Here is a 16447-nt window from a genome sequence, read left to right as displayed (position 1 = left end):
AACCGGCCTAGAGACTAGGGAGTTTGGTTGCTAACAGATTGCCATGGTTGCAATTATTCGGTCACAAGTATTCACCATTTAGTCTCTGAGCTGTAGTGACATTTTTAATAGTGTGATGCAAACTGGAGAAAGTTTGCCTTCAAAGTAAAAGTCGTGTCCTCAAGCAGCAACAAACACATCAAAAGGTCTCTGCATCACACTTTTCACACTTTAACTACCACTTGATGAGTAGTTTGCGAGTGCTTGCAGACAAATTGGCATCTTCCTTCCAACATGACATGCAGGTTTGTGACTGCAACTGATCTCTAGGCCTGTGTGACTGAAGCCACTACCATGCTTCTGTATGTGAAAAAAACTGAAATTAACACAAGTGTAACACAAAATTCCCTCTGCAAGTTCCTAGTAGTGTGTGCTTTGAATTGTGCTTTGCAGGCTAAATATTTACTGGGATGAATTCTCTGGCTGATAAATTAGCAATGCAAAATACCAACTGGCGATCGACTCAGCCAATCACACATGATCAATTCATTTAGTCACTTTACCCTAGAAGATCCCAACCCTGACTTACATGGATGTTTTCTTTTAATTACTTTAATGTATGTAATAACTTACAAAAAACTGAGAGACCAACACATTATTTTCTCTTTAGGCTTTTCAAAGAACAGACAAGGCTGCCAGTAAGACGGGATGGAAAGTTGCCACACAAATTCTTTGCGTGAATTTCTGAATTGAAAGGAAACAGAAAAAAAACAAGGTGAAGTCAGTGTGTGTGGAGGTGACAGGGTGGAGGGCAGGGCCGGAGTCCCAGCAAGAACTGCTTCACTCCATCATGTGAAAAGGATGTTGTCCTTTGACCATTTCCTTACGATAAGCCCGGATGCCTTCCTGCTCTGCTTTGTTCGCACACTGTGCACAACAAAGTACAAATACACTCACACACTCACACAGGGCACAGCACACACAGGAGCAGCCCAGCCTAGAATGACATCACCGCTTAATCAGCCACTCGCAGTGCTGATATTTAGGAATCACCTGACCTTGATTCAATGGGGTGTCATGGTGGCTTTAACTTCACAAACGTTAATGGATCTGATCAATCCCACCTTACCACAGCTTCTTAAACAGTACACCTTTATTTTATTCCTTTTTAAAAAGAAACTCCTGAATATTAAAAGCCTAGAATAAAAAATTTGCTGACCTCAGTATTCAACATAAGCCTCCAGCACTGTCACTTTATTTACATGACTGAAGAAAAGCACAGGAGGCCCACTTTAGAGCAATTGTACAGCAAATGATCAAATCATTTAAGACCTGTTTTAATGCAGCTTAATGTTACCTGGCACACAGGAACATTCGTAACTCGTCTCTCCCTTCTGGATGCAGGTGCCTCCATTTTGGCAGGGTGACGGGTTGCAGGGGAAGTAGCGGCTCTCACAGTGCTTGCCTATGTAGTCCGGTGGGCACTGACATCGGTAGTTGCCGACCTCGTTGATGCACACCCCGCCGTTCTTGCAGGGCGATGGCTTTATGTCGCACTCGTTGACATCCTGTGTGCAGGTCATTCCAGTGAAGAAGGGCGTGCAGGTGCAGATGTACTGGAATTCAATGACGGAGCACTGTCCACTGTTGGCACATGGATTAGAGGTACAGGGGTCGGCTCGTTCACACTGCTTACCTGAAGGCACAAAGATATTGTGTGAAAGATTAAACACATTGCTAGACACAGATTTCTGGGATTTCACAACCTCAAAATGACCCATAAACAAAGAGTGTTACTTTTGTTATCCAGTTATCTACTTTCCAATCTTATTTATCATCAAATGCACTTTGACAACCAACCATTGGTTCAATATCATACCACTGTTTTATTTTACCTAACCATCCAGGTGGACAATGACACTTGTAACTCTGGAGATTGTCCAAAGCACAGGTGCCTCCGTTGCGACAAAGTATGCTGGTGCAGGGATTGACAATCTGGCAGTGGAGGCCTACGAAGCCTGGCCTGCAGCTGCAAAAGAAGTCCACACTGTTCTCGCTTAATGTGTGGTGGCACATGCCATCGTTCACACATGGCGAAGCGGTGCATGGATCAGGAAACTGGCACCTGTTTCCTAGGAATCCATCACGGCACCTGGAAACAGCAGATGAGGGAGGTCAGAGGTCAGTTTCTTTATGAGAAAGATAATCCTTTTGTCATATTTAAACAATTTAATATGTAAGAGGTTTATACTTTAAGTATTAATAAAAGCCATGATAAGAACTGAGATTCTCAGCTGCTAATCAGGGTGATGCTTGGATTATACTTTATTATGGATTATACTTTATTTTTATTTACCATTTACTCTTCATTTTTCTGAGGATGTGCACACTACTTTCCAAAGCAAGCCAATGTGCTAGAGCTAAAACTGACAAATTCATATACTAAAAGCTGCCAGTTTCTTATTTAGTTGATTTTTATTTATTAATTGGACTTCTGTTTAGCAGATTTCAATATGCATAGTAAACATAAACATGTAAACTAAAAAGGGTGTCTGTTTTAGATCTGGTAACTTTATCCTGTAAACTATATTATATAAATATTATACACACCAGAACAGATACTTATGGTACCTTTCTGTACCAAAATTCAGAAATCACATTAGTGCTTATGTGCTTCAGTACCCAAGGCACCGCAAGGAGCATATTTACGGAGAAGGATTGTCTAAAACAAGATACTCAGATACTAAAAACTTGACTCATTTGCCAACATTTAGAGATGCTAACAGTGCTGCCTGTGCCTCATCCTGTTAATAGACAACTCGTCCCCGTTTTTTGCCCTCACCAGCATTTTCGCGGTACCGGCATTGACTTTGAAATTCTAGTATTGTGACAATCCTAATACACACACACTAACACAAATAATAAGAGATCAATGAATCAAACTTTTACATGAAGTCTGCAAAACCTGAAACATTTATGTCAAGACATGCTGTCATTTTCACTTCCTGTGATTTTTATTTATTTTGTAATCGTAAAAATCTCTTCATTGTGTTGGCTCCCACTTTTTTCCCTTTACTGATATGAATTGAAGCAGTATTGGGGGGTTTTTTGTAGACAGAGTGGTGAATGCGTCACATTCCCAGTAATTTTATTAAATTCATTGTTTCCCGTGTCAGCCCTAAAAAATAAAAAACACAATTCTTATTATACCTTTAGTGAAAAGTATTGTTCTATCATGAATACCAGCAATTTACCAATGATCTTTTTGTCCACAAGATGGACTAATAAATTCATACATTTTTTTATCCATTCAGTCAAAAGTCCACAATGCTAATATGAGTTTAAACGAGCAAGGCTACCTTTTTGTCTGTATCAATCATTTGCTTGTTTTTACGACACGGCAACACAGCAATGAGAAACTATGCTTTAAACGGGACATTTGTCTTTCTACTGTCACCCCCTGTGGACAATGTGTTTGAAGCTATAAAACAGAGTGGTCTGGACAGCGAGGGGAGGGGGACACGCTCCTGTGATGTTTCTCACAGGTTGTTTCTGAGTCATAAACGCTGCTCGGACCCCAGCGAACAAGTTCCCAGAGAGAGAGCCGCTGATCACAGAGGCACATTCACACATTTACAATTACAATGAGAGGAGCTGAAAGCATGTCCCCTGAGGATGCGCGCGGCTCAACAAAAGGGCCACACACACACATACACATACCCGCACAAAGACAGACGGTGATCGCTATTTTACACAGGGCCACACACACATACACATACCCGCACAAAGACAGACGGTGATCGCTATTTTACACATGCATACACACAGACAGAAAGATTACATGAAGGAATGTTTCACAGCTCCTTGCGTATCCACAGATTTGTGGGCTGGAAGTAAAGTAAAGCCATATTTCTTGGTATGGAAAACTCTTTAGTTTTAACCAGCCACTTACATCTAACAGACACACTCTGTCTTAACCAAAAAGTGATTGAGGTTTAATACTCAGTCCTGCTCTAACTGACCCATAAATCCAAGCAGTTCACAGCGTTTCAAAGATTCAGTCCTATTGTCAATAATGCTGGTTGGCTAGGGGCACAAAAGAAAAATCTGTGGTATTTGGAAATCTTGTTCCTAATCCGTCCTTCCCAAAAGTGGAGGTATGAGAAAAGCAGCCATCATGGCACTCTTCAGCAGCTCTGAGGACTGGAATCTGCTCACTTTGACCCTTTTGTCAGCACTCATTCATCCTGTGGACAAGGCAGCATCTATGCCACAGTTTGAGCTGCAAGCCAACATTATGGCAACTTCAAAGCACCGTGCCACCACCTCAGTGCTCGTTATTCTGTCTTCCCCAGAGAGGATTTGCTCACGCATCAGACAAGAGGATGGGCAGGGGATGAAGTGAAAGACACTGCAGTGCAACCACTCAAGATTCATGAAAGATTTCTGAAAAGTGAATTCCCATGTAGCGGAAAACTACATAGAGAATGTCCTAAAATGCAGATTTGTTTTTTTATGCACATGCCTGACCAGCAAGAGTTTTCTTTCTGTTGTTTTGTTCTCACACAAAAACCATTGTGCACAAAGCATGAAAGACATTAAAAAAACCCCCAAATCTCTCTCAAATACCTGACCCGAGCCAGCCAGTCTGTTAGCACTGAGGGGCTGACAGGACCCTGTCCCCAAACATTCCCAGGGCGTCCACCCTGTGTGTATGTTAGTGTAGGTGGGGCCGAGCTGTGGACCCTGTGCAGGGACAGGCGTGTGTTTAGACAGGGTCTCCCCCTCATGGGATTAGACAGCCTTAGGACTGTGGCAAAGAAAAGAAAACATGACATGCTAGGCTGCCAACTGCATAAACAGTAGCAGTGAGTGGTGGCATTTCACCACGTCTAGAGCAAAGAGTGGCACCTTGCATGCTTGTCATTTAGTCTGAGGGCATTTATAAAAGTAGACCTACTCGTTCCAGCTTTATATTTTTATTCATGGACTCTAGCAGAGAGCATTATGCGATTCACAGTGAAAAATAATCCTTATTTATTAACACCAGGTCAATGTGATTTGTTTGAAAGAAGCCAGCTTTCTTCTGATTGGCTGCTTGTATCATGAACAAAAGGTTTGAACAGAGTGGGTGGGGCTTCTGTGCTCAGAGTCAGAGCTGTGTGCCTGAGAGAACCATATTAAGTATATTTGCTGTAACTGACATCACACAGAGCCGAGAGTAAAAAAATCTCCACAATAAACTGTTGTAAACCAAGCCTTTTCTGAAGACCAACTTTTCAAAGGAAGTGAAATGTGAAATGTGTAGCTATTATAAAAAAAAATTCACAAATTTTTCACAAATTACTTTACAATGTGCAAATGAGACACTTTGTTATTATATCCATCATTTAGTCAATTACGAGGTCCTCTCAAAGACACATAGCCAATATCTTTGATGGAAAACGTCTAATCTGTCAAAACATTGTAACACATTTTGATTAATGATCTAAAAATACTGCCGTTTCTCTTACAGTAAAATTGTTGGCAACTTTTCAGGACACATTGTTTCCAAATGCCAGTAAAAGACACATAAATCTTTCACACCTAGAAAAGAGGCAAACCCTGGTCTGACGCTAAGGAGAATTACCAGACTGAGCCATTAGACTTGACTTATGCACATAAAATGTGTCTTGTCCTGATGACCTCTGGGTTTTTCCAATCTGAACCAAGAGAAATGCTCAGTCTGTCATGAAATGTCAAATAAACTTAAATAAGCAACACTGAAAACTTCTTAAAAAAAAAAAAGTAAATTCACATTTAGTAGTTACAAAGTATTTCAGACTGTCTATGCAGCAGCAACACTGAGTTAATCTGATAAAACAGCTGTACATTAAAATCTATGGACATTCTTCCACATAGAGCATCTCTATTTAACCCGACAGGGGACAGTGGAAGTATGTGTGTGTTGCAGTGAGTCTGGGGGTGGGGAGTCGGCCAAGAGAAAATTTGGCTGCTAGAAGGCCAGTCCAGCTAAGCCCCAGCGGTGGCGGGTGCTGAGGTCGTGAGGCGCCACACGAGCTCGCTGGAAAAAGGCCGCAGGGAGCAGGTGCGCATGCTAATGAGGAGACAGCAGCTGCTACCCCGGCCAGTCATCCCCCCCCTCCCTTTTACCCCTTGTCTCCCATATCCCCAACACTTAGCCTCCTTCCTTTCCATGGCACCCCATCTGACTACTGTCCTCAAACACTAAGAGAGATGAGGGCCGTGCACTCATCTCTCACAAAAATACATGCATTGTGTTGTGATTTACTAATTTTTTAAACTAGTTGTTTCTGTCTTGAGATATCTATTAACATACTGTAAAAATTTAAAATAGCAATCAAAAGAATGGAAATTTAAGGACTCAAAGTTAAATAACATATTGAGTTGGACATTTTTTTTACAGTGTTGGTATTTGAATGAATGCCCCCCACCACCCCCACAAATACTTAGCAGTAAAAATGAGGAGTGAGAGAGGCATAGAAAGGAGAGCGAAGGATGAGTGGGCCCATTGTTTTTCCTCCCCATTCAGCGCTGACCACAGGCCGGGCGTATTCAGCTGTTAGACCTCCTCTTTCCTCTTCTTTCTCCCCCCCCCAAAAAAAATCTTTCTCTGAATCGTCCTTCCACTATATGTGCTCACTCCTGATTTCTTTTTTTTTCACTTCCTCTGTTCAAAGCTGTATGGCTGCTGGCATCCACTCGCTCCCCTCTGTGCACTCTCTTTCCCTCCAAAACCCTCTCTCTCACCCCTTTTCTCCTAAAACCCCTTCTTTTCATTTGTAAGACAGCACAGTCGGATTTATAACTCGCATCTGCTTAATGCTCATCCTCCCAAAAGTTTCTTCCAAGATACTCCAAGCTGCTCTGCAACTTTTTTTTTTGTGGTCTGCAATGCTGGAGGCCAAGCACAAGGCAAAAGGAAAAGCTAAAAATCCAAAACACACACACAGATGCACATAGACAGAGACACACAGACATGCACTGGGACAAACAAAGACGTCTGAGAGAAAGGAAACTGGAACTAGTTTGGTTTGGTTTTCAAGGAGAGAAAGGCAGAAAGGAGGCAGAAGGAATTTTCTGGTGTTTACTCTAAAGAGCCTCCTGTCCTGATTCTTAACCTGAGAAACCTCAATAGGGGCTTGCTGGCAGCTTCCCTTTATGGGTCTTGGAAAAGACTTGCACTAGCTTTTGAAACCGGTTTCTGCCCTCACAAAAACAGCTCTGCATCTCACACCAAGGTCTAAAAGACAAACAGACAGAGCCCCTTGCACCCTTACCTCAAAGCACGTGGACACACTATTCAAACACACTCCGCCTGGGATGCTAGCATTAAGTCAACTGTAGCACACGCTCGACAAAGAATGTTAACAGTTTGGTCTTTAACTTGGCGATAGCCTGTCAAGTACACACTCAGCACAAAACAGCTTTTACGGGCATCAATTTTAACTGCCTCGATAAGAGCCCAAACACATAAAAAAGGTGGGTAAGACAAAAGATATTCAACGACTCTTTTATCAAGTCTTGGCTGTGTTCAAAACAAACAGAGCAAAGCAGCTGCTTCAACAAGTGAAATCTGCCCGACCCGGGAAGCGGGACAATCTCAACAGCAGTCGATAAACTGGGCTGCTAGAAAGGTAAATAAAGAAGACATGAAAAGTGGAGCACAAATCAGAAGCTGAGCAAATATCAGGTGTTTGGGAGGTATCGTGTAACTGCAGCACAGCAGTGGAATTATCTCCGCGGTAAGGCCGATACTGTTATTATCTTTTCTGTCATCCCTCCCCAGCAGCCCTCATTGTTCTCCTCTGCGCTCACTCCCGGGCCATCTCTTCTTCAGTCGCTGCCGCTGTAGCCCGTGGCAACAGGTCTGCACCACTGATGGGATGCATAACAGGGCCGGGCGGCGGCTCGAGCCTGCAGCAGATGTTGTGGTGACATCTGACCCTCGGCCAGGCGTCACTCTAAAGGGGTTTTCCTCAGTGCCGAGCCAATCTGCCATCTGCCATCTTTCTGAGGTCACACGCAGATGGGAGTATGTAATATGTAGGCTACACATGTGCACTGTATACAAATAAAAACCTAGAATAAGCAAAGAGATTTTGGCAGCTGCATGGGCCTTGCTTTATGTGCTCTTTGAGAAGCTTAGTGAATTAGGTTGTGTATTTATTCAATTACTGTGGCATGTAAAGCTCTGTGAGAAACAGATCACTGTCTGGTTCCATTTCCATTAGCAACTTGATCAGGATTTTTTTAGGATAATTCTTTGTTTCTCTTGATCTGCTGGGTATTAAAAACACCCGTCTCATTTTCCAGTAACATTTTCAAACACAAAGACATTTAACTTACTATCATGGAAGAAACTGGAAAAACTGGAAGCTAAAACTAGGACTTTGTTGGTATGATAGATTATAACAGTATTGGAATAGCCCATTCAGCCACCTTCTTTATGGCTTATAGATTTTGAATGCCAGTCAACAGAGGTGCATGTGAGAACACGAATGTTTAAATCACTTGGATTGGACATTAATCTAGAGATGTTCCTGGTATCTAATTTACTAGTCTGATTAAAAAAAGCACCAAGAAAAAGTCAAAAGTGATTTAAATGGCTTGTCTTTAATCAGTCGACTTCCGAGTAAAGATGCCTGCATGATGTACAGCTGTGCAAATGCGAGAGCAAATCAATATCCTGTCCGGTGTATTCACAGGGAGCAAGTGGCTGTCATGTGTCCTGCCACCTGTATTTCCAGCGGTGAGAACATGTCTGAAGTGGACATGTTTCGCATGTTTCACACATCAGGGGATCCCCTGATGTGTGAAACATGCGAGACAATGGTCTGTCAAATTTCCCCCAGTTTCTTTAACTAATTCTTTTTCTCCTCCTCCTCTCCTTTCTCCCTTATAAGTTTGACTAACTGACCTTGTGTCTAGGAGTGAAATTATGTAGTTCCTCTCTCTCCCCCCTCCCCTTATTTCTCCTGTCTCCCCACCACCTTATCTCATTTCCTGGCTGTTTGGTTCATGTCTGGTCTAACTCCCCTTTGGTCTCATCGGATCTGTTTTAGTAGCACTGCCCAGGGGTGAAGGGGCACTCTCCCCTCCTTTCCACGACACTTACCTCTCTCTTTCTTCCTCTCCTGTGTTTTCCCAGCAGTCTGCACAGTAGCAAACACCTCTTTCACACATGCATTTGGCTTGAATCACGCAAATATAAATAACTCTTCACTAAAACCGAACCTGGCACAAAAACCAGGCTTGTTGTTTGTTGTGGAAATGAAACCAAAATTACCATCAAATCCCAACTGGCTACAGAAATTACAGGGGGAAGCGCTTCCACTTCTTGCCCTCTCTTTACATTCATCCTTCTTTTCCTCTCTCTCTCTAATCGTACAGGAGAACTGACCTGGCCAGCCCACATCTGGCAGCCTTCATTAGAGACCCTGTTTATTTGGGAGCAGTATAGCCCATGGGAAAGAAAAAGCTCCCCTTTGGACAAAACACTCAGTGTGTGTGTGTGCGCGCATGTCATGAGCGTAATAGCAGCTGTAATGACTTCTGCTACTGCCACTTTACGAGGCTGGGAACCACTTAAAGGCTTCACGGGTGTCTGAAGGTGTAACTGACAGCACAACGGGATCCTCGGGTTGTTACTTCAAGGGTGAGCCAGAGCATGAAAAATTGTCCAACATGTACATCGCTGTTAAACTGTTGGCTGTTAAGACAACCCTGTGTGTGTCCTAACAGCCACAAAACAAAGTGAAATGACTGTAACTTCCAAACAGCCAATGTTTAATAGTGAAAGTTTCTACTGCTCAACAGGACTAATACATGTTTCTTTTAGGTTTTTCCAGCCTCTTTCTTATCAGATTATCAGGTTGATTTAAGAGTGAAAGCTGTCACTGCATATACTTCAAATAATAGAAAACTTGCACCTTTGGTTACTTATTTACTACTTTGTTTGCCAAGTTTCTCATGTCAGTCCTGTTATTTTAAACACTGAAGGCAGCTAGTAAAACATGATGATTATCGGGCGTTTTCTACCTTTAAAAGAAGCATTTCTTCTGTTATTTCAAAACATACATACAAGATAACACCAAGATTAAACCTACTAATGGTTGAAGCAAGTTAATTCATCACTGCAATGCAATGCTCTGATGTAAACCACAATGGCTGCACCTGCAGTCCACCCTGCCACCATGGAACAGAGAGGAAAGCAACAAGGAGCCCAAAGATGTCCTCAACAGAGGCTCCACCACACAACAGACAGGACCCAAAGGATGGACTTCTGAGATCCTGGTGGCAGTCACAAAGAACACCTCCAAAAGTCATGTGTCCATGCTCTACAGCTTTGTGTTGGCATGAGGTGGAAATACGGAACATTTGGTTGTAATACTGTGACTTTTTAATGTTTATTTGCATTATATTTCTAATCTTTAAATATTGTATCAGTGTTGAGAAATATCTCCACCAATTAATACAATTGAAATTCACCTCGACACCTTCCCTTCAGTGTCCCCACTGAATAAAACCCCCTGCTTCAATGTAATAAAAAAGAAAGTTAGATTAGATTTGATCACTTCATTATATTTGGTGCACTCACAGAGAGCGCAGACCTTTCTATCAAAGGCAAATTCTGACCACTCCCAAACAATCCTAGCACACTATGATTCCTGCTGAAACTTTTAACCCTTGAGCAAATCTGTACTTTTTATTTTTTGTTGCCATGTAACAGACACTAATATCAGTCCTACAATCTGCATTACTGCTGTTATAAACTGCTGTGGTTCACGATAAAGGCATCACACTCCACTCTCTTAATTATTCTGTTTGTGAGTGTGACTGCAAGCTAAAAGCACACCTGGCAGACAAAGTCATTTTTCTATGTGAAGCTGAATGGGCAAAACCACAAGTAATCACGGGTATTATGGAGCATGCTGCTGTATGGGAGAGTGTGTGTCCCTCCTAGTTGTTATACTATAACCCAAAGACAGGTGGTCTGCCGGAAGGAAAATAAAAGAAATGAGGAAGTGTGGTTTGGAGTGTGCAAAGCTTCTTTGTCTCTCTCTCTCTCTCTCTCTCTCTCTCACACACACACACACACACACACACGCTGACTGTCAGTCCTCTTAGCCTATGATCAAAGTTTATGTGATTTGTCTTGGCATATGCCAAACAGGGGGGTTCAAATATCACTAATCCTCGGCACTGAGGTTCCCCACCACCAAGTCGCTTCAGTCAGCCAGAGCTCTCCTCTCACCAGGCGGACTCAAGCCAAAGGGAACCTAACACTGGCAGCAGTGGCCATATAAAAGGCTCGCACTATGTGCTTCTCGTTGTGTGATGATATGATCAGATACGGCACCTTTTCTTCCCTTAGGCCACTTGGATTCTGCTTCCTGACTCTGAATAGAGGTGCAGGGGGGAGTGGAGAGCATGCGGGGGAGGCTAAGATAGACTCATCTGACTGGAGTGAACAGAGGTGCCATTGAAGAATGCCCAGAACCGGAGAGACAAGGGCTCACTTTCACTGAAGGTGGATCTAATACTGTAGCAGTTGCACATACCAGCAAGGAATTAACGACTGGCTGTTATCTGAGGCAACGTTTGCTCAAAATGCCAACAAATGAGCAGATCCTAACAGCAGGATTAAACTTCTCACATTTTCAGAGCCTAAATTTGTTAACCCCTTTCAAGAATCAAAGGAGCAGATATGGCTACTGAGTGTCGCTGGGAGCACAGGTGTGTGAAGGCAGGTGTGTTCTTAACGATAAATTAGAAATAAACAGCTTTACCCGTATTTTTTTTCAGGGAATTTCCAACCAGCTCAGCGTGTGCAGGCTGAAAGTGGAAAACTTTATGCACAGCGCTTTCAAGCTCATAAATTGAGAGCAGAGCTTAAGTTTTGGAAACAAACAAACACACAGATGCATCTCAGCAACAAGTGGGCCAACTTAGTTTACTCACAAGAACCGTTGCATGCAATCGAAAGTTGCAAATGAACCATATCAAGGCATCATGTCATGTTGCTATGATTAGATCTTAGCTTGAAAAAAAAGTGTATTAAAGCCCCAGTGCTTGGAACTTGGTCCTTTGTGTATGATACAGTTATAACCTTTTCATAATTAAATACCTGGACAAAGGGTTTTTGTCCCCCTAAATGCCAGAGGGCTTTTAATTTAAATTTTTTGCTTTAAATTGCACAATTGAGCTACAAAATGATTAGTAATAGTGACCAAACAAAGGGAATTAGAAGGCAGCTTCAAACAAGGGCCAGCTACCTTCTGCAGCTGAAGTAAATAAAGGCATTGGATGCTGCTATAGTCGAGAGATGACAGTGGGTCTATAGTATTCATCTGGCCAAACTCCGATCCTTCACCTACTATGCAAACTTAAACCCTTGCAACAGCTCACCACTTCACGCTGCTATCAACATGCTTTCAGCTGCGTTTTTTCATCACTTTGACCAGCTAACGGTGAAAGTATGTGATCTCTCAGCAGCATCCTTCCTCGCCCCTGTCCCAGCCTGACATCTCTCAACTCTCAGGAAAGAGACGGAGCTCTGCTGCAAGCCGCTTTGATTCTGGCCACTGTGCCACTGGAATCTGTGAGTTATTTTTCCTAGTCTGGATTGGCTCAGCTCTGTCACTGCCTTCTGCTGCTGCCAAGCCTTCGCAGTAAATGAGAGGCCTCCTCGAAGCTCTCCGGAGATAAACTTCAGTTGGGATGTCATTGGGCCAAGCCAGATACGAGGATGAGGTATTTATGGCATGGCATGTCAAGTAGGCATCTTTGACAAACTATATAAAACTGAACTATCCAATGCCACTTACTTGACCTCGATATAGCACTTGAGTTCGAGAGTGGCAGCTAATTAGTTGAGGAGAAACCCAGACTGTAATTCTGACAAGCATGAAGAAGAAAAACACAATCTGTGAGCTGAGAATGTTGTAAACATTTAACTGATTTTAAAAAGCGCACATTAATCATCATCTTACACCTATTTTTACACTAAGCTTCAAACAGGATCCACCTGGTTGCAATTATTTCTCGCTGTTCGTGTCGTGATACTTCCAGCTGTGCTGCTTTAACAAGAGCTGAAGCACTGGCTGGATCAACCCACTTACTATGGAAGTCATCAATCTTGGAGAATGAGGTTCATGTAAAAAGAGCGATAGCATCAGTAAACGTCTCTCTGAGTTTTGGAGCTGTAGAGTGAAGCAAGAAGTTGGTTTGTTAATCTCTTACACTGGTTCACTTTGAAGATCAGCTTACTGGCCAATTAACCTGATAAGTACTTAGGATTGTATATTGTGTTTTAAGGTTCTGGGGAAGCTTTTTAAAGGCTGAGAAAATGACTTTTGGCATTTCATCAGTGAGAGACTGCAAAGCAAAATATTGTGATAGAGGCAGAATTCGCTTTAAAAAAAAAAAAAAAAAAAAAAAAAAAAAAAGAGTTTAGCAGTGCCGTTTCTTGCATCATGTAGTAAAAATCCAGTGACTTGGTCTGCCTAATACTAGGAACTGAAAGTCTACAAGTATATAACAGCTTATCCTGCATTGATTCTGTGCATTTTTCATCTCTTTTCAAGTTCTAAAACTTGCACACAGGACTTAGTACATCAGCGACTGTAGTAATTCAAGGTGCCCTTAAATGTCGCTCTAAATCTCTACTTTTAACAATATTAAATTTACTCTTGACATTGAGAAACTACACACATTTATACGCACAAAGCTGAGTAAATTCTTCTTAACTTCATATCACTGTGAATAACATATTGTAATAGAAATGCAAGAAAAACCAAACGCCCAGAGCTACCTTTCAGAAAAGATGAAATCGAAAGCAGTTACTGTTTTATTGTCTGTTTTATGTCTATTTAGACAGTCTGCCTGACCTTGGAGAACCTTTGAACTTTATTTTTTTGGCCCTCTGGTGGTGTGGTGACAACTAACACAATGAGGGAGAAAACACTGAAACACACAAAGGCATGCTGAACCTCGTGTGCCCGCTCAAACCTTTTCAAAACCGCGACGATGCCCATCTCCATGTTTAATTGGAGACGTCTGAGAGGGAAGACAGTGCAGGGGCACAATGATTGCTTTGTGGCCCAGTGAGGAGGTGGGGTGGGATTGGGTGGGGATGAATACACAACAAGACCAAATTAAGATGTGGCAAAGGGCCAAGATGGCTGCCATGGTCTTTCAGTCCCAAAGCTGTGACCTGGCCAGCCCAATCACTCGGCGGTCACCGGTCTTTGCGACAGTAAGGTGACACTGGCTGATGCAGCTCATGCCAGGGTGGAAATAGAGCCAACGAAGGCTATTGTTGCGGGAGCATGTTGTCGGAGTATCTAAAGTGAAAACATCTCAAAACACAAAACTCTGCAGACAAAATGCAGAACTCGTCCCCATTTTAAGCAGTTTAGAAATCCTCCAGCCTCTGCCATCTGTCCAGGGGACTGAGAGAGAGAGAGAGCACTGAGGGCCATTGAGGAGGGGACCAAATCCCAGGAGAGAGGAGGGGGGGTTGTAGGAGGACAGGGTCTGAGGGTCTCTCTGGGAAGCCTCACCCAGATTAGTCACACAGAATTAATCGTAGGGGAGAACAATGGTCGCCGAGCTTCTGGCAAACCCAGCTGTCGCTTCGTGAAAGAAAAGAAAAACAAGATTTAGGGCTGCGAGAGTTTGGCTGCAGAGGAGAGAGTGTGGTGGCAGTAACACACTCTCTCTCATCGGGTGACCCCTGTCCTCATCAATGTCCACTCAGTTTCTGTCTCAGCTCGTTGGCCATTTGCATCCCAGAAGAGTAACAATAAAAATGAAAAATAAAATAAATAAATCTCATAGATTCCACAATCCCACATCTCTTCCGTGCAGATGTTTCTTATTATTCTTTGGCTTAAAAAAAAGCAAATGCAGTTGTTGAACTTACTTGCACTCTTCGTTGCCATCTAGAGTTGTTTGACATTTCCCCTGGTTCAAACACGACTCCGCCTGTTTGGAGCATCTCAGACCTGCAAACAGAAAGTTTTAATACTTGTGTGCTTTCCTCACACTCCTCTGAAATCACTGATTATTGCCTGTACAACAATCCCTCCAGGTGTTGCAGAAAGAACAGCTTCTAAATATGTTTGTTTCTCCCCATAAATGTAAAATCTAAGTGTGAATCACATGTTGTAGTTTAGCTGTCCTAATTTAAAAAAAAGACTGTGCCATCTCGGAGGATAACACAGCTTTGCGATATTATTAAAACACACAAACGGGCTCACACTGCTCCCAATCCAGAGTGCAAAGGCATGCGTTTACACACTAGTGAGAAAAAGTTGAGTGTTTGCCGGGCAAGTGCTCAAGAGCTGCCAGCAGAGCAAAAATGCGCAAACTGATCCAGGAGAGGTGAAATCGTAAAGGTTTTGCTAAATCCAACAGGTGCAAAAGAAATAAAAAAAAGTAAACATCATGACTGTTAATGAGTAGATGAACCCCGCAGGCGGCAATAAAGTTTAGAAAATTCTGCACTTTAGTTTCAGTTCACAAAAAGTGAGCGCATCAAGATCAATTCACACACTTTTGGACATTTTACAGACTAAATAGTCATAAAAGTGATTTTTTCTCTCAACTTTCTCAAGCAGGAAACTACCACCGAGAGATTCCCCCGCCACTCACCTCGTGTTACTCCTATCAGCGACAACAAGAAAGTTAGTTTGACAGACAAAATATGCATTCCTTCTGGTTTAAAATGATTGTACAAATCCACGTGGGTTTTTTCATAGATCCGATAATGTGTCTTCCTCTTCGACAGTGAAAATGCAAAAACTATTTCAGTTTATCCTTGAGTAAGGTCCACAGAGAGAGAGAGAGAGTTAAAAAACAAACAAACAGTAATGCTGAACTCCGAGCATGAGATGTTGTCACTTCGGGTCCCGAGTTGGGAATGATCTGATCTCCATCCGCCGCTCCGCACCGAGGGGCGTTTTTCTTCCACGGACACATGAACAATCACTCAGTTGGTCCCCAGACAGGCGCAAGCTGCACAACTTGATAAAGTGACAGTAAGGAAGTTTGTTTGTGTTTCCCCCGAGCGGTTTTCCCATGTAGTGAGAGGTTAATTAACACGTCTGGATCATTAGTCCTGCAGATTACATCAAGTATTTACCGTCGGAGTTAAAAAGAGACTGTTGGGCACTTTAAAAAAGGGACTGGGCGTTAATCCAGTCGATCGATGAATTATCTCAGTCCTTAACAGCTTAAATAAAGACAGGCTCTACTTTATTGTACTTTATGCCAATTTAACGTGGTTAAACGACTTCACAAGCCTGATAGTTTTCCATTTTAATCATAGTGACAGCACTTTACTGTAAGACATTACACAAACTCAAGGAAAATAAACATGAACATTATTAGTCAACTTAATATTTCAAATGCTGGTAGTCCTGATTGGAGTCTTTTAATT

General features: G+C 42.5%; 1 protein-coding gene across 1 annotated transcript in view; it reads right to left on the bottom strand.

The window, feature by feature from the left end:
• The window catches only part of notch1b (notch receptor 1b), a 40957-nt gene extending 25003 nt beyond the window's left edge, over positions 1–15954 (bottom strand). Inside the window, exons 1-4 of the mRNA XM_084945879.1 lie at positions 15661–15954; positions 14930–15011; positions 1875–2131; positions 1337–1675 (exon numbers count right to left, since the gene is read on the bottom strand). Coding sequence (XP_084802005.1) covers positions 1337–1675; positions 1875–2131; positions 14930–15011; positions 15661–15718 — 736 coding nt within the window. The 5' untranslated portion in view covers positions 15719–15954. The remainder of the gene's footprint in view (positions 1–1336; positions 1676–1874; positions 2132–14929; positions 15012–15660) is intronic.
• Between the last annotated feature and the right edge of the window lie 493 nt (positions 15955–16447).

Source organism: Perissodus microlepis, chromosome 12 (genome assembly GCF_051167445.1).
Source record: "Perissodus microlepis isolate ML-2025 ecotype Zambia chromosome 12, ASM5116744v1, whole genome shotgun sequence".
Lineage (NCBI taxonomy): Eukaryota > Metazoa > Chordata > Actinopteri > Cichliformes > Cichlidae > Perissodus > Perissodus microlepis.
Note: the sequence above shows the minus strand (reverse complement) of the source record. Positions and strands in the feature narration are given on the sequence as shown.